The sequence below is a fragment of the Diabrotica undecimpunctata genome, chromosome 3, assembly GCF_040954645.1.
Source record: "Diabrotica undecimpunctata isolate CICGRU chromosome 3, icDiaUnde3, whole genome shotgun sequence".
Taxonomy (NCBI): Eukaryota; Metazoa; Arthropoda; class Insecta; order Coleoptera; family Chrysomelidae; genus Diabrotica; species Diabrotica undecimpunctata.
The window spans coordinates 32,220,330-32,243,509 of record NC_092805.1 but is presented as its reverse complement, the minus strand read 5'-3'; the positions used below and the strand labels follow the sequence as shown (position 1 = coordinate 32,243,509).

Here is a 23,180-nt window from a genome sequence, read left to right as displayed (position 1 = left end):
TGCAATACCAGTAAAAATAAGAAGTAAGGATCAGTCAGACAGGTTACTAGCAATGGTAAAAGATATAAATGAAGTAAATAGGAAGCTACAAGAATTAAGAAGTTAGCAAAAAGAATTTAAGGTTTGCGTCCATGTAAGTTGTTTCAAATTATAGACTGCAACAAATTATTTAAAAGAAATTTCTCCAGTATTTAACCTTATATGAAGTTTCATATTAAATGGGAAGAAAACAGCTTAAAACAAATGTTACATTTATTTTTTCTTTACTGCATTTTTAACATGTTTACCAGAAAACGGTCTGAAACAAATTTTACATTTTTTCTCCAGTACGCACTCTCAAATGTGTTACTGCTTAAGACAAATTTCACACTTGTAAGGTTTTTCCCCAGTGTGCACCCTCAAATGTCTTTTTAAATTATCTTCTGCTCTAAACTGCTTAAAACAAATTTCACAGTTGTAAGATTTTTAACCAGTGTGCAATCTCAAATGTGTTTTCCAATGACATGCTTGACTAAACTGCTTAAAACAAATTTCACACTTGTATGGTTTTTCGCCAGTGTGCAATCTCAAATGCCTTTTCAAAATACCTGCTTCCTTAAACTGTTTAAAACAAATTTCACACTTGTACGGTTTTTCACCAGTGTGCAATCTCAAATGTGTTTTCCAATGATATGCTTGACTAAACTGCTTAAAACAAATTTCACACTTGTATGGTTTTTCACCAGTGTGCACTCTCAAATGCCTTTTCAAACTACCTGCTTCCTTAAACTGTTTAAAACAAATTTCACACTTGTACGGTTTTTCACCAGTGTGCAATCTCAAATGTGTTTTCCAATGATATGCTTGACTAAACTGCTTAAAACAAATTTCACACTTGTATGGTTTTTCGCCAGTGTGCAATCTCAAATGCCTTTTCAAAATACCTGCTTCCTTAAACTGTTTAAAACAAATTTCACACTTGTACGGTTTTTCACCAGTGTGCAATCTCAAATGTGTTTTCCAATGATATGCTTGACTAAACTGCTTAAAACAAATTTCACACTTGTATGGTTTTTCACCAGTGTGCACTCTCAAATGCCTTTTCAAACTACCTGCTTCCTTAAACTGTTTAAAACAAATTTCACACTTGTAAGAATTTTCCCCAGTGTGCAATCTTAAATGTGTTTTCAACTGACCTGCCTGAATAAACTGCTTAAAACAAATTTCACACTTGTAAGATTTTTCTCCAGTGTGCGATTTTATATGTTGTTTCAAATTACTTGTTTGATTAAATTGCTTAAAACAAATTTCACAATTGTAAGGTTTTTCACCAGTGTGGACTCTCAAATGCCTTTTCAAATCACCTGTTTGATTAAACTGCTTAAAACAAATTTTACACTTGTAAGAATTTTCCCCAGTGTGCAATCTTAAATGTGTTTTCAACTGACCTGCCTGAATAAACTGCTTAAAACAAATTTCACACTTGTAAGATTTTTTTCCAGTGTGCGATTTTATATGTTGTTTCAAATTATGTGTTTGATTAAATTGCTTAAAACAAATTTCACACTTGTAAGGTTTTTCACCAGTGTGGACTCTCAAATGCCTTTTCAAATCACCTGTTTGATTAAACTGCTTAAAACAAATTTCACACTTGTAAGATTTTTCCCCAGTGTGCAATTTTATATGTTGTTTTAAATTACTTGCTTGATTAAATTGCTTAAAACAAATTTCACACTTGTACGGTTTTTCACCAGTGTGCACTCTCAAATGTATTTTCAAATGACCTGCTCCCTTAAACTGTTTAAAACAAATTTCACACTTGTGAGGTTTTTCTACAGTGTGTACTCTCAAATGCCTTTTCAAATCACCTGCTTGATCAAACTGCTTAATACAAATTTCACACTTGTAAGAATTTTCCCCAGTGTGCGATTTTATATGTTTTTTCAAATTACTTGCTTGATTAAATTGCTTAAAACAAATTTCACACTTGTACGGTTTTTCACCAGTGTGCACTCTCAAATGTGTTTTCAAATAAGCTGCTCGATTAAACTGCTTAAAACAAATTTCGCACTTGTAAGATCTTTGTCCAGTTGCAACTTTCATATTTTTATTTAATGTTTTTCCTTCAGAGTGTTGACTCATATAATTTCCTTCGTAAGATGAATCTTCAGTTAGTCTCTCCATAATTTCCATTTTGTGATCTTCTTGGATGTAACCTAAAATACAAACCAGCTATAATATAAATATTTGAGTATTATAAGTAAAAATGAGTTCAATAATCAAAGTAAAGCATAATAAAATTGAAGACAGTTGAAATAGTAAATGATATAAACATGTTTTAGAAACCTGTGTTTATGTGTGTAATAGTCACCAGAACAACTTTTAAATATGCATGAAATTTTTTTATGATGTAGCATTAAAGAATACATACAAATCATTCCAGTAAGGGCCCAAAAAGGTATTCATATTTGACGTATAGTAGGCAGGTGTGGGAAATCTTTTTTTTTCTTCAAAAATTTATTAATTCTTTGGCACTTTTAACTGACATTATATTACTGACAAAACCACATTATATAAAATACAGTTCTGACTGGTACTTTCAGTCCCTCGAAAAATGTATCAATACATATGAAATACATCTTCTTTTATTTACTACTTAAAAACCACGGTTTAATTTGTACCAGTGTTATGGTTTGACCACAAAATACATCATCCCAACAAGAAGCGAAAGCTTTGTCGGTACCTTTGATGTTCGGAGGACAGAAATTTCGGAGTGACAGTGACAGTTAAACTACTTAGTACACAAAGAAAAGTAATGAGGAAGTTGTTCAAAACCATAGTCAAATTATAGTTACACTCATGATACTATGACTAACAAGATAGGATCTTCCCGTAGCACAAAATCGGTCGTGTTCGCGCATGCCGTCATTGGAGAGTAGAATTTGAATTCTTGTTAAAGTTAAATGGGATTTGTATGCATTCTGTGATGTAATTATTCAATTAGCAAAATAATAATATTAAATAAAGGTTTAATAATTACAATAATCGTACTCAAAAGGATATCGCCAAACTATTTATTAAAGATTATTTATTGACACATACAAAAAACTGACATTACGAACGTGCAACTCTCCAATTACGTCACGACTTATGCGCAATATCTTATCTTCTTAATAATAGTATCATGGTTACACTGAGAAACGAATTAATAATATTTTTAAGTAGATCTGTTTTGTATGAATTGTATTTTTTCTGTAAAATTTAATATAACTTATATATCAATTCTGTACTGATAATTAAAAAGGTCGTAAGTCAAAAATATCGATTTGTTTTTTAACAAACAAATACTTTTTAGTACAAAAACAAAGTATTTTAGTACATTAAAAAACCGATAAAAAGTGATTGAATTTGAGAGTTAATTTCATAATAGAGATGAAAAGCAGTCGATTTCTATTACTTATTATCGTTTTTTTTTAAGGTTAATAAAAAACTTCATCACTCAAAATCTATATTTTTGACTCAAGACTTTTTTACTTATCAATACAGAATTATTGATATAGATATACGAAATATACATAAAATATAGAAATAGTATTCCCAAAATATTACCAAATTTATACAGATGCCTCAAAAATTAATTCTAAAGTTGTTGCTGCTATATGGGACCCTAAAACACAATACAGAGAAGGAATAGGTCTAGATACAGATACCACGGTATTTACAGGAGACCTATTAATAGCAATATTAAGAGCAATGCAGTACATAGCAACGATCTCTAATAATGATAGATTCGTGATACTTTCAGATAGCAAAAGTGCTCTAACTAAATTGGAGAAGTGGGCCGAACATTACAATCATATCATTATAGAAATAATAAAAAACTTTATTGGACTAAATCTAAAGGTAAAGAAATATCATTCTGATGGATAAAAGCCCATTGCAATTTGAAAAATAATGAAATTGTAGACAAACTAGCAAAGAGTGTTACAGAATTAAATACGAACTATGAATATAAGTTATACAGTAAATGACGCCTATGCTTATATTAATATTAACAAAATCAACAACTGGAAAGAATGGTATATTAATTCCAAACAGGACTGTATTATAAAACTATCCAAACAGAGATCCCATCTAAAAGCTGGTTTACTGACTATCAAGGCAACAAGGTCTTTATATCATATATATGTAGACTTAGGTTTGGCCACTCCTTAGTTCCACAACATAAACATAAAATAGGACTGTCAGACACAAACTGTTGTGAATGTGGGGATTTAGAGTCCGCAGAACATATGATATTAGATTGTAAATTTAAAAAAAAGAAATAGATTATTTTATAGATCAAATTTATATTACACAATATATAAGAAAACATTTTAATCTACAAGCTTTGATTGCTACTAAAGATAAAAGTATCTATGAGATCCTAACTAAACACATTATTAATATAAAACTAAAATTGTGAAAATTAAAATATAAAAAAAAAGAAAAAGGTAAATAAAAAAAATAAAGAAATACATAAATAAAAAAAAATAAAAAAAAGAAATAAAAAAAATAAAAATAAAAAAAAAGAATAAATAAAAAAAATTAAAAAAAACACACAAAGAGGGCCTAAACCACCGAGGTGTTGAACCGGGTTTATGCCTTAGCGCTGTGTTAAAATATATATATATATATATATATATATATATATATATATATATATATATATATATATATATATACATAATTTAATAGTTATTAATAGTATTAGTATTTAGTATAGCATAAAAACAAAAAAAAGTGCTCACCAAAATACAGTAGACTCCCTCTATAACGAGAACTGAAATGACAGACTAATTACCTCGTTATAAGCCGATCTCGTTATATCAGACAATAATAATACTGTGCATACATATGAATCTGTAGTTTTCTAAACTATTAACTTCCTATAGTGAAGCCATTCGGAGCAATATAAGATGCTAATAAATATTGTTTGAATGGCGTTTTTGAAAAAAAGTTATTTACTTTTATTGTCAATGAAATATATTAAAACATAAAAGAGTTGTTTACTTTTATTATCAATGATATACGTTAAAACAAAAAATCTGTACTTATATTTTTTTCCAACTACATAATGTATAAAGCGTATTTTCAAGGATAACATAAACTATTGCTTCTGCAATTTTAAGAACTCTGTCATTTTTAACTGCTTTAAATGGTCCAGTATCATTCTATCATATTTTCTAAAGATGTGAAACAGTTGTATTTATTCATTGTAAAGAAGTTTATTGCGGGCTGCAGTTAAGTTTATTGAGGGGCTGTATGAAAAGGTATTTATTTATAGCCACGACCCGACCAAAAACGTAAAAACCACGTTTTTGGATCTTATTCTCTCTCGTTATAACCAAATTTGCCTCATTATAGACGGTTATAGTTCAATAGAAATTTCACGGGACATCTAATGTACCTCGTTATAAGCGAAACCTCGTAATAACCGTGTTCGTTACAGAGGGAGTATACTGTATATATGTAGGTACCTGTATAATATATGTGTGAATTACTATTGTAAATCATTATTATCAAATAGGTTATAAATATTCATAAATATAATGAGTATAAGAGATATAATTATAAGAGTAATTTTAGTTCGGCTAATGGATTAAGTCCACAGTCAAAAGAAACCAACAGCACACACACAATACAGAATTATTGACATTCTTTTATAATATGAAGAAGGTGATTTGCTTCAAAGGTAGTGTTTACAAAGAAATATTCTAGTTGTTGTTGCCAATTTGAATATAAGCCTTGAACCATTATCACAAGTACATTTTGTGCAATTATTGATTCCTTTTTCCCATTTCCTATATCATATAGACCAGCAATCTCATCACGACCTGTATCAAAAAATAAATTACTTTTAATAGACATTTCATCAATACAAATACTACAGTGCTTGTCCTGATCTAACATTGTGTTCACTTTTAATTTTAGGGCATCAAATATTTGGTCATTATTCAAACCAGGTTTACAGACCAAATTTTCAGTAATTTTTTGAAGACTTCGTTTTGAGGGCAAATACAATATTCTTTCCATAAAAGCCTAGGCTATTGGGCCCAAAAATATAGTGTTGATGCAAATTGTTTATATCCATCAAAATACCTTCTACTTTTTGGAAGTTTAGTTTTTAAAATTGCTTGAGCTTTCACTATTTCTGCTAGGGGTTTGTTTAATAACTTGTCACATATTTGAAAAAATTTAATTAAATAATCTAATATCATCTTCCTTCTTTTTGGAGGAGGTACATGCTTTTTTTACATTCGCACGTAAAGTTTTTATTTTCAACCTCATTTTGATTTTTCTTGGTGTACCACCACATAACTTTGAGGGGGTTTGTGTTGCAGAGGATTGTGCGTGCATATGGGGTGACGCTTTGTAGAGTATGGTGCCTATGTAGAGTAGACACTTCCTGGCTATTAACATCAACATCTGAAATATAAAAATATATTTAATGACCAAATAACATATAAATGATCAAAGTAGATATGTTAATGCTTATTAGTCATTAATTGAATGCATAATACAGTTGTAGGAGCAATAAATAAAATTACCTGTTACCAGAAACTCTTCCATCAAAGTATCAGGTATAGTACTATGTTTGTCATCAGTTGGATTATTAATGGCAACTGGATGCACATTATCTATTTCAGTTGTACCTAAAACCACAACATAAATATTACTCAGTATGTAACCATAAGATATATGTTCTTAATAAGGCTGATAAAAGATCATTAAATTTCACAATTCCAGATCCTGTTTATATTATGAAATACAACAAACAACTTATAAAAGTAGATACTGATTTTATATGACTTTTATAATAAAGCACTATAATTGTGAATAAATAAAAAGTATCTACCTTCCAGCCTTATGACTTTCTTTAATGGTTTGTCTGTGTTTTTTGAATATTGGCTGCGCGAGAAAATTGTTGGATGTGCTTGTCCAAATAAGGTCTTCCTTTTGTTTGCTTTGGACATGTACACCGGTTCAAAATGTTTCTCGCACATTTTATAATTACTATGCAATTCAGCATGCTTAGAAAGCAGATCTTCCCTGTTGGCTGCTTTCAGCCATAACTCAGCTCTAAAAAAAGTGTATATAACTAAAATATAAAAATTCAGATAACATTTGTAACACGTTTGAATTTCAATTTTAATTTGTTTACCTGCTACGATCAGTCGGTATTGAAGAGACTAATTTCTTCACCAGATTTCGATGGGCACACACGAACAATACAATAAAATCCTCCTTTTCGTGCAGCCATCACAATAAGTTTATTACACAAATATATTAAATTAACTAACTAACTAAATTAATTAAACTAACTATTAAAAAACAAACATCAAACACTTCTCAATATAGTCGGTTCGCTATATTTACGCGGGTTTCGGATTAACAAAATTATGCTAATGACTCATTGATAACCAGTTGCAGTAAACGACTTCCCAGAAAATTAGGTAAAAACTGCATTAATGGTCATATTTTAAAATACATTAAAATAACATTAGGGTAGGTATAAATTTGTTACAATATTGCAGTTGAATTGATTCTTTGCCAGTGTTGACATTGTATGTTTGGTGGAAATATTTAAAAATGCCTAGACGTGTGTTAGATGTAGATAGTCTAATTTGTAGTGTACATAAGTATTTTACGGATGAAAAAGAAAATGGCGGTCCTTTAAAATCGGTAATGTCTGTTCAACAACGCGTATGTGATGCTCTAGGAATTAGTGAAACCAAACTAAGAGAAGTATTACAAAATCGCAATAATGAACGGCCGAAAGAAGATCACCGAAAAACTCGCCTATCATTGAAAACGAAAGATATTCCAGATGGAAAAAAATTTGAAACTCGTGATAGCATTTATCGAATACGAGCCAACAAGGAACATGTGACCTTAAATACAATTCTCTCGGAATTAAAAGATAGAAAATTTGACGAAATTGGCAGAACAAGTCTATGGGAAGTGATACATAATTTGGGTTTCAAATTTCAAAAGAAGGATAACAGAAAAGCCCTTTGTGAAAGAAGTTCTGTTGTGCATAAAAGAATTAACTTTCTAAGAAAATATTCTAAATTAAAAGAAGAAAGGGCAAATTTTATATATTTAGACGAAACATGGATATTTTCTAGGGGTGCAACCAAGAGAATATGGCAAGATGATAATGTCTATCAAACATACTGATGGAGAAGGGAAGCGACACATAATTTTACATGCAGGAGGGAAATCGGGTTTTATAGAAGGTGCTGATTTAATATTTTCATCTAAATCAAAATCAAGTGACTATCACGATAATATGAGCACAGAAATGTTTGTAAAATGGTTACATGAAAAACTTCTCCCAGGTTTAAGTGAGCCCAGCGTAATTATTTTAGCAATGCACCTTACCATTCTGAAGTATTAAACAAAAGTCCAACGAATTCTTGGACTGTTAATAAAATTAAAGAATGGTTGACAAAGGAACATATACCATTTACACAACATATTTTAAAATCAGAATTATTACGCTTGGCAAATATCCACGCAAAACCAAAAACCTTTGTTGTGGATCAGATTATTGAAAGTTACGGTCATCAAGTTTTACGTCTGCCATCGTATCATTGCCAGTTTAATCCCATCGAATATATATGAGGAATAGCAAAACAATATTATAACAACCATATTGTGCCTAACGGTTATAGCGACGACGCAGTTCGGGAAACTTGGCGAAAGGCACTTTCAATTGTAACTCCAGAAGTGTGGTGCAACTGTATATTCAACTGCGAGAAACTAATAGAAGATTGGTGGACTCGTGAAAATAAAATAAACGAAATAAGTCCAATCATAATAACAATTAATGGTGGTGACAGTGATGATGATGACGATTATGATATTTTTGATGATAATGACTGATTTTCATTTTTGTTGGCAAGTTAAATTTTTTTATTTTTCATTAGAAATTCTCTCCATGGAACAAATATACATAGACCATATTTTCTGTGTGAAGTGTAATATCAAATTATTATTAGGTTTATATTAGCCACATTAGACTCCATTAATGAAGTAATTCTCCTTATTATACTGTCAATTATATAAAAGATTTTCCATTATTATTTAATTAAAAAAAGTTATGGATTATTTTTCATTTCATTTGACCAGTTGATATTTCCCCAAAGAGTAGGTAATTAAAACTGGGTAGGTACTTACAATAAAATTTTTAATCCGAAACCCGCGTAAATATAGCGAACCGACTATACATAAACAAACTTCAATTTTTAGGTTGAGAACAAAACTAATTAGAACATGGCGGATTCGCACATGCGCAAAGAAATTTGGATTGTGAAAAAGCCCTTCGTTTCGCTTCTTGTTGGGATGGTGTATTCTGTGGTCTGACTGTGTATAGATGTGAACCATTTCTCACTTTACACTTAAATTGTTCTTTAATTAATCCAACATTTTGCACATATTTGATTAATTCCGCATTGAAAATAAAGTTCTGATGGGTTAAAAATGCACGGATAAATTAAACCCCTATAAAAATAGTGTGCAGTGAAAAAATGTATGGATACATATATATATATATATATATAGATATATATATATATATATATATATATATATATATATATATATATATATATATATATATATTTAGGGATTCTACAGTATTCACTGCCTTCCCTCGCTCAACCGTTTCCATCTCTCTCTGTTGTTCCATTCTCCATCGTTTAGTCCTCTCTTACTCATGGCGTCGTCTACTTCGTTCCTCCAGGATTTTCGGGGTCGTCCTCTTTTCCTCCTTCCTATGGAGCTCCATTCGGTTATTCTTTTTATCCATCTGCTGTCGCTAGCTCTTCTTACATGTCTATACCACTTTAGTCTTTTTTGTTCTATATATGTTAGTATGTCTGTTTCTATTGATGTTCTTTGCTTTATTTCGTCATTACTTCTCCTATCCATTCTTGTTACTCTGCAGCATCTTCGCAGGCATTCCATCTCTGTTGCTATTATCTTACTGCTGTTTTTCTTGTTTATGATCCAATTTTCGGCCCCATATGTCATAATACTTCGCACTAATGTTTTATAAATCTGCGTTTTTGTCTTCATATTTAGGTGTCTATCCCACCATACTGAGTTAAGTTGTCGGATTGCTGTTCTTGTTTGTCCTAATCTTTGTGTAATTTCTTCCTCTGTTGTTGCCTTTTTCGTGATTATAAACCCCAGGTATTTAAATTTATCCTTTCCTTTGATTGTTACGTTGTCATCAATCTGTAGATCTTCTATGTCTTCTTCACTTGTAGATAGGTACTCTGTTTTCGCGAGGTTAATATCTAGGCCAGCCTTGGTATATTCTTCTTGTAGTTTCTTCATCATGTAGCTGAGGTCGTCTTGGTCTTGTGCAATCACTACTTGATCGTCTGCAAAACTTAACGTATATAGGTATTCGTTCCGTACCGGTACTCCCATGCCTTCGCATTTTCTTTTCCATGTAGTTAAGGCTTTCTCTAAGTATATTTTGAATAGGGTTGGAGATGTGGAACAACCCTGCAGGAGCCCTTTTGTTGTGGTGAAGTCTCCTATGATTCTTGTTCCCATTTTAATGGACACTTTATTTTCTTTATACAGAGCTTTTGTAGCTTCTATGAGTTCCGTCTGTATTTCTAATTTGTACATTGCCTCCCATAGTTCTGACCTTGGTACAGAGTCATACGCCTTTCTCAGATCCACAAATGCCAAGTGTATATCTCTATTTTTTGCTTTTTTCTTTTCCAACAGTTGTTCCAGTGTGTATATGTGGTCTATGCATGATCTTCCTGCCGTGAAGCCTGCCTGATCCTCCCCGATTTTGCCTTTTATCGCTTGCTCTATCTTTTCTCGCAGTATCTTCCCATATAATCTTCCTATTGATGATATTACGCTTATTCCTCTGTAGTTTTCGCATCGTTTTCTATCTCCTTTCTTAAATATAGATGTCATATATGCCGCCGTCCATTCCTTTGGGAGCTGTTCTCCATTTATGGCTTTCTGAAATATCCATTGTATCATCCGGTGTAATTTTTTTGATCCGTATTTTATAAGCTCAGGTGAGATGCCTCCAGGTCCCGGTGTTTTCTTATTTTTGATTGCTTTTATGGCCGTTCTCATTTCCCTATCTGTTATTTCTATTTCTTGTTGTGGGAATCTGCTTCGTCTTCGCCTGTTTTCTTTTCCAATGAATTGTGGTCTTTGTTCTGTTAATAGTTCCTTGTAGTAGTCCTTCCATTCTTTGTCCTGTATATTTCCCAATTTAGTTTTTTCTTTTGAGTTTTGTTTCAATCCTCTCAGTACTTTCCATGACTCCGAAGTTCTTGTACCTCCTATATATGTTTCAATATTTAAGCAGATTCTTTCCCATTCTTCATTCTTTTGCTGTGTTATTTGTTTTTTCACTTCTCTATCTTTTTCTCTATATTCTTTATAAACTTCATCGTTGTTTGTAGTCAGCCATTTTCTGTATAGTTGCTTTTTTTCTTCAATTATTCTTTTTGTTGGTTCATTTATTTCATTATAGTGCTGTTTATTTGTTATATGTTCTTTTTCCCCAAGGGCTTCGAATGCTGCTTGCTTTATACTCGCCTTTATATGCTCGTATATTTCTTCGATGTTGCCGTATCTAAATTCTATTAATTTTTGGTCTAGACGTTGTTGGTATAGTTCTCTTATTGATTGTTCTTGGAGTAGTTCTATATTGTATTGTTTTTCTCTTATAGTGTTCAACGGTTCTTCTGTGGAGGGGGTCTTGTTATGTTTCCAATTAATGCCCATTTTTGCTGTCAGTAGTCTATGGTCCGTTCCACATTCTGCTCCTCTTTTGACTCACACATCTTTTATCTTTATTGTGGTATCTTGTTTGATTATTATGTAGTCTATTATCGATTTCAGCTTTCGTGTTTCTTGCGTCCATGTATATTTATGAATATTTTTATGTCTGAAGCATCCGTTGGTGATTTTTAGGTTGTTTAATTCGCATAATTCAATCAGACGTTCTCCGTTATCGTTTTGTTCATCCTCTCCAAATCTCCCCACTACTTTATCGTTTTCTTTCCTTCCGGTTCTGCCGTTAAGGTCTCCTGCTATAATTATCTCCACGTTCTTTTTAATTAGCTCTATTTGATTCTGGAGTTGTTCCGTGAAATGTTCTTTTTCTACTCTCGGAGAATCGTCTGTTGGTGCATATACTCCGAGTATCACTGTCTCTTTACCGTATATGTCTATATGCATTTTAATTATTCTCTCGTTGATTGGTTTCCATGTTCTAACCCTGTTCTTCCACTTATTTTTGATTAGTATTCCTACTCCTGCCTTTGCTCTACATTCTTTATTAACTCAGCTCCAGCAGTGGATATGGTCTTCTATTGTTTCCGTTCCATTTCCTTTCTTTTTGGTTTCTGTTGTTACTAGTAAGTCGATGTTGCTTTCTTTAAACTCTTTGATCACTTCCGTCGCCTTTTTGTTCCATCCTTGTATATTCCATGTTGCACATATGAATGTTCTACCTTTTCTTCGTTTCGATTTTTGGTTGAGCTTTGATAAGACTGGGTCTTCCGAACTCTTCGCAACATTGCCCCCCCCCCCCCGTATCCGATCGTGTGGATTTCCACCCGGGGATGTGTTTCCGTATTCTTGCGATTTTCGTTCTTCTTACCCTTACGTTTTTCTGTGTGTTAGGTTGCTAATTCCTAACGCCACAACCCCCGTTTGGAGGACCTTTTCTTCAGCCGCCCATTCTGGATCAGACGCTGTTGGCTCTTCCGCCCTCTTGACCATTGTGACTTTTCCAGCCATCCTCTGCTCTCGAGACCGTTGACCGGTTTTCACCTGTACCCCAGGCAGGGACCCTCACAGGGTGCTATCAGCCGGGTCAGCTGAACCCTGTTTTTTTTTAGAGGTGTTACTCCTCTATCCCTCCTCTTTTATCCGGGCTTGGGACCGGCTGCATCGGTTATAGAGCTACTCAATTCACCCCACACCAATTCAGGCAGAGTTGGATACATCTTCTTACATTTACTGCACCAAAAACCATGGTTTAATTAGGGTTAATAACCCATATTAGGGTTTATTATTTTCAGCATTTAATTAAACTTTGTATCGTGACCTGAAGATGCTTTGCATATTGTAGAAAGCGAAACCGTTCGTCTGATTAGTTAAATTAAATTGATTGTGAGTAAGTCTAATTTATTATTTCTTTTACCTTTATTACAAATATTCTGTATCATAATATTTGTGTAATAATTGTTATATACTCGGTTCGCTAATCCCAGTTCGAACTGTCTAGTGATTTTAGTAATTATGTTTTTACGAAGTTAGTTACTTTTTGACAGACTAGAAGTTGCTGGAAATTACTATAAAACCAAGCACATGTGCTCATCGCGCATTTCATATCGTTGACCTCTTTTGCAAACTTATACTATTACTTAGAAATTTATAGCATATATAAAGAAAGTAAGTTTTTATTATATATAAAAAATATATTTTATAAAAAAGTTACGGTAATTTAGTTTATATCGTTAGGTTGTGGCAAATGTAGGTAACCAACTTAAACTTATTGTTAGCATTTAGTTGGAGTTTCTTGAATATATTTAATAAACGTTTAATATTTTTCAGTTAATTTATTATTTTTTAAAAGTGATGATAATAATGCTGAATAAGCAATTTTTCAAATGATATATAATGACAAGACGCACTTAATATTGTGTTATATAACCCGCATAATAAAGTACGTTAGATAAAAAATTTCAAAAATATCATTCATCGAAAATATAATCCAATATCATCAATAATATAATTAAAAAATATCATAATATTCTATTATTCCTATCAGAAACTAGTTTTGGACGACCCGGGATTTTACCTTTTTTATCTAACCTTCTTTATTATGAGGATTAATTAACACAATATTAAGTACGTTTTTTGTGATTAAATATCATTTGAAATATTGCTTATTCAGCATTATTATAATCACTTTTAAAAAATAATAAATTAACTGGAAAATATTAAACCTTTACCAAGTTTAAGTTGGTGGTTTACATTTGGAGCAACTTAACGATATAAACTAAATTACCTTAACTTTTTTATAAAATATATTTTTATATATAATAAAAACTTACTTTCTTTATACATGCTATAAATTTCTAAGCGAATTTAATTTTTGACGCCATGTCAAACTGAATTGGATGTTAACTGAAATGTTTTTGTTATTAAGAACATATTCACATAATTTCAAAAATATATTTTAATAATCAGCATCCTTACTCATCTAAAAATATTAACTTTTAAAGAACATTTATCATATTTATTTAAAAAAAACTTTGGCTATCAAATGGAAAACTTTGACTATCTCTAATAATAAAATTCAAAATAGAACTAACTAATTAACTAAAGAGAACTAACACAGAAGTAAACAAAAATAATAGAACAATAAAACTATATTAGCTAAAATAAACAACGCGAATAATACAAATATTTCCTATACTATATATCCTCAATTTAGAAGAGTGATTTCATAGTTTAAACGCCGAATATCCTCAAATTTAAATGTACACAGCGGCCCTCGAAAACTACCCGTTTTCTCAATTGCAATTTGCGTTTTCTCATACGAAATTACAGAATATATATAAAGTAGTATATTTATTTGTGCTTCTCTATAGTAGACTTGACCAGAAGTTGTCGTACAGTGTAGCCAATTCTTGTTCACAAGTAGTAATTATGGTCATACAAAACCTGTATTTTTCCCATTTTTTTGTAATGAAATAAAAATCGATATTTTAAAACATTATTTTTCAATCGTTTGGCAACGTTGGAATTAGCGAGGAAACTCCGATTTACAATTCCGACCCAGACATAGCCGTAAAACTGGTTTTTATTATTTTATCGCCGAAGAAATGCCGATCAAGAAATCAACGATGGTTTATTTACATTGGCGTTTCTATGGTTAGTGCATGTGTTACGTTTTGTGAGTATATTTTATGTGATAAGTTTGTAAACTTATTGTTGTCAATACTGTTTTATCAATACTGTATTGTAGTATTGATAAAACGTGTTATTGATAATAAGAGTGTTAGTCGTATTAATAGTTTGTCGTTTTATATTAAATTTTTAGTTATATTCTGTGATTATTGAAATACAATGGACGAAAAACCGAGTTGTTCCAAGAGAAGACAGCAAAATTCTGATGCTGATTCCAAAAATGAAAAGTCGCAAAAGAGACGGAAAATGTTAACTTCCGAAGAGAAGGTAATGATACGAAACGTTTATGAAGGCAGAAAAATGGCATTAAATGTTAGCCAAGCGCTCGACATTTGTAGCAGTTTAACAAAAGTATCCGTTAGCTGTATTTATAGTGTACTTAAAAATACATCGGAAAATAAAAAGCAAGAAAAAGGTAAAACTAGAGGTAGCAAAAGCATTGTTTTGGATGACGAGACAAGGAATATTATACGTCGAAAAATTCATTCATTTTATTTTCGGAATGAAATTCCAACACTGAAAAAAATTTCTTAAGAGCTCGAAAACGATGACTCCTTACCCAAGATATCTCGTAGAGTCTTAATCAGGACCATGCGCGAAATGAATTTTCGATATGTAAAACGCAACAGAAAAAGTATGCTATTAGAAAAAAATGAAATTATTCTGTGGAGAAGAAAATATTTAGAAGAAATACGAAAAATTCGCAGCACTGGACGCAAAATATATTATTTGGATGAAACCTGGATTAACGAAGGTCATACAGTTGGAAAAGTTCGGCAAGGTTTAAATGTCAAAAGTAAACGCGAAGCATTTATAAAAGGCTGGTCTACAGGATTAAAAGCTCCATCAGGAAATGGACGGCATTTAATCATCACCCATATAGGAAGTGGAACCTTGATGATGGTTTGCTTCAATTTGAGTTGAAAAAAACAGGTGATTATCATGAAGAAATGACTTCCGAAGTACATATTTGAGCGCTAGTTTAAGAGAATCTTACCAAAATTGGAACCTGGGTCTGTAGTTTTTATGGACAATGCGCCATATCACAGCCGCAGACTAGAACAGTTACCGAGGACGGCATGGCGAAAAGGGTTTTTCCCCATTCCAAAGAATGGCTTACAGAAAAGGGGATTGCATACGAAGAATCAATGTTCAAAATTCAGCTACTTGACATTGCACGGTTAAGGAAAAGTGAATATCTTAAATATGCTGTGGATGAAACTGCAAAAGATTATGGTGTCAAAGTTCTGCATCTACCACCTTATCATTGCGAACTTAATCCCATTGAACTTATCTGGGCACAAGTGAAAGGAGAAGTAGCATGCAATATCAAAACATTCAAATTAAACGAAGTTAAGGAACTTTTGATTCAAACAATCCTGCATGTAACTCCAGAGAAATGGGCTAAATGTATAGGCCACATAATTAAAGAAGAATATCGTATGTGGGAACTTGACACTCATGTCAAAGTTTTACTAGAGCCAATTATAATTACACCAGGTGAAGATAATGACAGCGATAGCAGCACTGCATCTTCAGATTTAGACAGCGAATAATATTTTCTAATAGTTTAGTAGGAACATCAGCATAAAAAAACCAAAAACAAAAAAAAACGAGAAGAACATAGTAAGTGTGTATAGTGTTTGTGTTTAAATAGAATAGTACAATGTTTTGTTACATCAAAAATTATTTTTATTTTGTTTTTATAGAATTTTATTTTGTTTTATAGGATTTTATTTTGTTTTGTTTTATACTGTTTAAGTGTTTTGTTCATTTAATGGGACAATATGACTCTTGGCGAACACCCATTTAAAAAAAGTAACACGCCACAATACATACCTCTGGGGTGGTGTGGAAACTGTCTTAAAATTTGTTTTAAAAAAATTTCATTCTGTAACTCTTTAAGGACGGGTCACATCAAAAGACGTTTTAGCGTAACTTCCACGACAGCCGGGTGGCATCAGTAAGCTTTCTGCAAAATTACTTGTTTTTTATAGCTTTTTGTTTGTGGGATTCTGTATTTTTAGGAGACTGTAGATAATAAGCCACAAAATATTTATTTGCAGGTTTAATTTACTGATATTTCAATCTCTATATAAAGAGATCATTTTCAAATATACAAGTGATAGTAATATTTACTTTTCTGTGGCTTTTTGCTTGTGACATTCCGTATTTTTAGGGAGAATGTTGGAAATAAGCCACAATACATCTATTTACATGTTTATTTTACTGACGTTTTGACCTCTATTCCAGAGACCGTTTGTAAAGTTAAGAAATAAAAGAAAATAAATAATATAAGATTATATGTATAAATATATAATAATAAACAAATAAAATAAATATAACTATAATTTATATCTTTAAAAACGGTCTTTGGATATAGAGATGGAAACTTCAGTAAAAACCTGCAGATAAATATATTGTGGCCTATTTTGAACAATAATATTTAAACAATTTAACATAATTAACATTGAAATAAAAGTGAGTGTACTCCACTGGATTTTCATACGTCTTTCTCCACTTCTCCGCCTTCAAACGATGAATCACTCTCCCAAATAGTGAAATTAGAGTTTACAATATGTTAGATTGTAACAACTCAAATATTATATTTTAAATATACAGGAAAATTTTTATGGGTTTAGTATACACTTCCACTATTTAGAATAATTCTTCCTTTTTTTTACAAATTACTATTAATACTGAGAAGTAGGAATTGTTGTGTTGTAGATTTTCGACAATGAATCTGTCAAAATATGCCTGAGCTAAGCGAATGGATTATATCTATAATAGAAAACACTGCCATTTTGTCAGACTTAAAATGCAAAACATAAACTATTATTTTTTTTAAACTAACAAAAAACTTTTTTCACATTGTGAAAAATCTGTAAGTGTACATCATTTAAAATGTTTTGAAACAGAGAAACCTATGACAAAAATGGGCAACCTGCCAAGTGGCAAAACACTGTCATCTTCAATTTCTTCAATGCAAATATCATGTTAAAAACAACAAAATTTTAATGGGCAAAATTTCCTATTTTGTGTATATCAACCACTATTCCCTTATAATTCATTATTCTAATAAAAATTATTAAATAGACCTATTATATAAATAAAAGGTTAGTAGTAATATATGTCTGTCTCATAAAAATATGTCTCAAATTAGCATGGCTAATAAAGGGACCAAAGTAGGCGAGGCTTGGGAAAGTTATTCCTATTATAATTTGGAGAAATACATAGTCACTAACCTTTTTGAGTTTTTTGGTTTTCTTCAAATGAGTTAAGTTTATATCCATGTTGTTCTATTTCAGTATCTATGGGGTATTTCTTTAAGTTGAAATAATCATATGTGTAATGTGTACTTTGAATATTGGATTCCTCCTTAATTTCAAATTTAAAGCCATCCAATTCTTTATACTCTATTTCTATTTTACACGTTTCGTCGCTAATTTCTTGTTTTCCTTCCATTTTATTACACCTGATTTTAACCTATTAATTTTTAAATTTCTTATCGCTTGGATTTGGATTTGATGAGCTTCTGCCAGAGAATATTATTCTCTGCTTCATTTCTAAAGTAAACGTAAACACCCATCATGGTACAATGAATACACTGAACACCCATATTATCATATAGTAAATAGTGTTGCCAACTTAGTGGATTCTCCACTAAAACTGGTGGTTTTAAACCCCGATTTAGTGGCGAAATATTGCTTTTAGTGGCTGGTGGAATTTTCTAGCGGTTTAGTACATTTCAGTTTCAATTATTAAAAAACAAATTACAAAAAACACATTACACATTATGCTTCCAATATAGCGCTATCTCTTGTACGGTAGTAAAAATACATGCATAAAAAATTACAGGAAACTAAAATTGCCATCTACTACAGCTTTCTGTAAGTCTATTACGAAAAAAATCTGTTAGGATATAAAATATGACATGAACAACACTACACACTAGTTATCAAGTTATGATAGTGAAGTTATCATTGCGTTATCATATACATACTGAAGTTATCATTGCGAGTTTATTCATACGTAACTATGCCGAAAACACAATATAGACAACATTTTCGGGATTCTTGGCTTCATGACCCATATTTAAAAGATTGGTTACAGGTTATTGAAAGTAGTACGGGTGAAAAAGTAGCGAAATGTAAATTTTGTGGTACAACTTTAAGGAGTCATTATGGAGATTTGAAATCTCATGGGACGTCAAAGAAGCATCAACAAAATAAAAAGGTAAATAACTGCTGTAATGATTGCATGGAGAATAAATTAGAAAACCATTTTCTTCAATTTAAATATATTTGTGAGACCTGTTGTTTGTGTTTAATAAAGTAAAAGTAACGTTTTTCATTCTTTGGCCCTGAGCACATTCCTAACCTAACCTCTAATTTCTGAAGTTAGCCGCCGAGCCGAACTGTCACCTGTCACTAGTTAAGGCACGTTCACACCTATTAAGATAAAGGCATGTTCACACTTATTCTTCTTTCTACACTGCTTTTTATTGGTTACTTATTGATTGGTCAGAAATGAGCACATTTTTTTTTCACGAATAAATCAAAATAATTATTTTCTTGAAATACCTATGGTTAATATCAGGATTTACTTATTTATTAATAATCTTAATCAACTACCAACAATATAACAAACCAAAGGATGTAACAGATAGAACCACAGAACACTAAATATTTTACACAAACCCAATATTTAGCTTATACACACTTTACACAACATGATTTATCATGTGATTTGTCATATGATTTGGTCATAAGTGAAATTTACCTACATGTTTACACTGTGTGATTTGTCATAAGCACTGTCATGCGGCTCGTCATAGCTTATCACAGGAGAATAGGACGGTGCCTATTCCGCATGATAAAATCATATGATTTTCGGTAATAATACGGGTAAAACCAACATTTAAATATCGCGCCTTATTCTTATATCAATTCAGTAACATTCCCTGACCCAGAGACAACATTCTTTATTTATTTATTTATTTATTGTTGTTGCATTGATATTGAACCTATTATCTAATATGTGCTATTGTGTCGTATTTTTCTTTTATTATTTATTTAGTTTATTTTATTCTTAGTTTAGTGTTTTATAGTCTTCTTAGTCATAATTTTAGTTCAGTTTCTTTATTAATTATTTTTAATTTGGTATAATATCAACAATAAATTTGATATACCCTATCCACGATTTCTTTGTAAGAGCCACCTGCAAGCCCAAAGGCGTCTGATCTTTTTCTTCTTACTGCTGTACGCTGTACGCAGTTGTTGCCAGCGTATTATTATTAAATTAAAAGTCGGGAAGCCAATGCAATCAAAGATTTATTTTTCATTATAATGGTTTCAAAATCTAATAGTTGATACCTATACTGTGTCTAATATCTCTATGACCATAAACAAAAAAAAAATCAATAAAACCTGACTCATTGTCACTCATATCATAAGTCATAACTTATCATGCAATGTAAACACGATTTTTTAAAACATCGTAGAAACGAGGAATCATAACAAATCTCATATGATATTGTCATATGATAAAATCATGTAGTGTAAAGTCTACTTTAGTTTTTGCACTTTTATTTTTACATCTTTGAATACGTAAATTGTTTCAGGTTATAATTACGCAGCCTAAGATTCCGTTCAAGCCAGAGCCCATTGGTAGTAAAAAAAAGCAAGAAGCCAGACTTGCATTATTTACAGCCATGCATACTAGTATACGTGTCGTTGACCATTTAGGAGAGGTATACAATAACAATCATGAAAAAGATATCGAAAAAGTTCAACTTCACCGAACTAAATGCAGTTCGATTATAAAAAATGTGTTAGCAATGCATTTCACCGAGGTTCTAAAAAAAGATTTTAAAGATCAACCATTTAGCCTAATAATTGACGAATCTACAGATATTGCTGTGCATAAATACTTGGGTTTGGTAATCATTTATTACAGTAAATTACACCAAAAAATAGTATCCACGTTTCTAGACCTTGTTAAAATCCATGAGTGTAATGCTGAAGGCATTGTATCTACTATAAAAAAAACGATCAAACGATTCGATCTCCGACTTGAAAATTTAATGGGAATTGGTACAGATAACGCTTCTGTGATGGTTGGAGTAAATAACGGAGTCTATACCAAATTGAAGGAAGAGGTACCACACCTGATTTTGGTGCGTTGCTTGTGCCACTCCTTGCAATTGGCTGTTTCAGCTGCTGCAAAAGAATTTTTACCGAGAAATTTGGAGTTTTTAATTAAGGAAACATATGATTGGTTTAGTCGCTCGTCTTCCAGACAATCGCTTTATAAAGAATTATACAAAACCATCAACGATGGACAGAAACCCCTAAAAATAGTTCAAGCATGCCAGACAAGGTGGTTGTCAATAGAATCTGCTGTTTCCAGAATATACACGCAATGGCTAGAGCTAAAAACACATTTTTCCATTGCTAAGGTACATGAAAGATGTCACACGGCTGAGTTATTGCACTCTATGTATGCGAACGATATGAATTACGCATATATTTCATTTTTATATCCAATACTAATTGAAATAAACAGAGTAAATAAAATGTTCGAGTCAGCAGATACGGACCACACCAAATTGTGTGAAGAGTTGATCAACCTGATAGATATGTTTGTCAACAAGATTACATTACCTACAAATAGAGTTGACATTTTTACTCAAAATATTCGAGATTTTTTGGATCAAAAATGTTATCTTGGATTCCGATTTGAAAATCAAATACTTGAAATGAGAGAAAAAGGATTAACACGGGAAAACGAAGAAATGATGCGGCATCGGTGCATGACATTTATAGTAAATCTAATTGAAGAAATCAAAAATAGGTTACCAGAAAATTTGACACTGATGAAAAAAATATCCCGAATAAGTGTTGAACAAGCACTTAATCACAATAAAGAACCACTAACTGACATAATGGCTCAGTTCAATAAAAATGCAGAACATATAGCAAGAGTCGATGATCAGTGGCATCAAGTTCATTTATTGAAATGGAATGAGACCAAAAACACAAAAAAATTTTGGAATGAAGTATTGCATTTCAAAGACGCTCAAGGAGAATCGCGGTTTGAAGAATTAGCGACTTTTGCGTTTACTCTACTAATACTGCCTCATTCTAATGCCGATGTTGAGAGACTATTTAGCAGTATGAATGTAATAAAAAACAAGCAGAGGAATAGAATGAAGTTAAATCTTTTAACTGCTATACTAAGAGTACGCTGTGGTTTGAGGTTGGAGGGAAAATGCTGCAATGACTATGAAATTCCAGTAAGCGTTATAAAACAAATCGGTACCAAAGAATCATATCAATCTGAAACCGACGATGATGGTGCAGACATTAATGATTCCTCTGAAGAAGAAGAAATATAGAATAGTCCTTGTTACATGTTTCTTTACTTAATTATGTTTTTTATTTTATTAATAATAATTTACTACAAATTTGTTTCATTTTTATTCCCTACGTAATAAAGGAAACTAATAACTTAATATACTTATTTTCTTTCCCAAAACAAAACAAAAAAAAATTAGTGGAAAATTTAGCGATTATGGGTGCAGGACTATTTTTTGTTAGTGGTTTTCTGGTGGTTTTCAAGGTTCAATCTAGTGGATAGCGAGTTTTACTGTTGGCAACACTGATAGTAAACTGTGATATACTCGGTTCGCTATTCCCACTCCCAATCCGAACTGTCTACTAAGTGAATTTAGTAATTATTTTTTTGCTAAGTTAGTAACTTTTTGACAGACTAAATGTGGCTGGAAATTACTATACAACCAAGCATAGGTACTCATAGCCAATATTAATAGTAAACAAACTAAATAGTAAATAAAATAGAACTTTGCGAATTAACGACAATCAATATTTATTTATCTGCACCATATAATAAATAGTTATGTTAAATTATAACAACTAAAATACATTTTTTAAATATATGCTACCCAAAATTTGATGGGTTTAGTATACACTTCCACTATTTAGAATAATTCTTCTTTTTTTAAAAAAAGAAGTCTGCAATAGTACGATACTTGAGCTAAAAATACTGAGAAGTAGGAATTGTTGTGTTGTAGGTTTTCGACAATGAATCTGTCAAAATATGCCCGAGCTAAGCGAATGGAGTTTAGACATATTATGTTTATTTACTATTTAATT

At 31.5% G+C, this 23,180-nt stretch overlaps 2 protein-coding genes across 2 annotated transcripts; one reads left to right on the top strand and one right to left on the bottom strand.

The window, feature by feature from the left end:
* Positions 1-239: 239 nt before the first annotated feature.
* Positions 240-18,684, bottom strand: LOC140436646 (uncharacterized). The gene is made up of 2 exons (XM_072525644.1): positions 18,249-18,684; positions 240-2,195 (listed from the first exon to the last, which is right to left on the bottom strand). The coding sequence occupies exons 1-2, from the start codon at positions 18,466-18,468 to the stop codon at positions 466-468; spliced, it is 1,950 nt and encodes a 649-aa protein (XP_072381745.1). The 5' UTR covers positions 18,469-18,684; the 3' UTR covers positions 240-465.
* Positions 18,685-18,956: 272 nt separating this feature from the next.
* LOC140435536 (E3 SUMO-protein ligase KIAA1586-like) lies at positions 18,957-22,524 on the top strand. The gene is made up of 2 exons (XM_072524281.1): positions 18,957-19,239; positions 20,627-22,524. The coding sequence occupies exons 1-2, from the start codon at positions 19,042-19,044 to the stop codon at positions 22,400-22,402; spliced, it is 1,974 nt and encodes a 657-aa protein (XP_072380382.1). The 5' UTR covers positions 18,957-19,041; the 3' UTR covers positions 22,403-22,524.
* Positions 22,525-23,180: the final 656 nt, after the last annotated feature.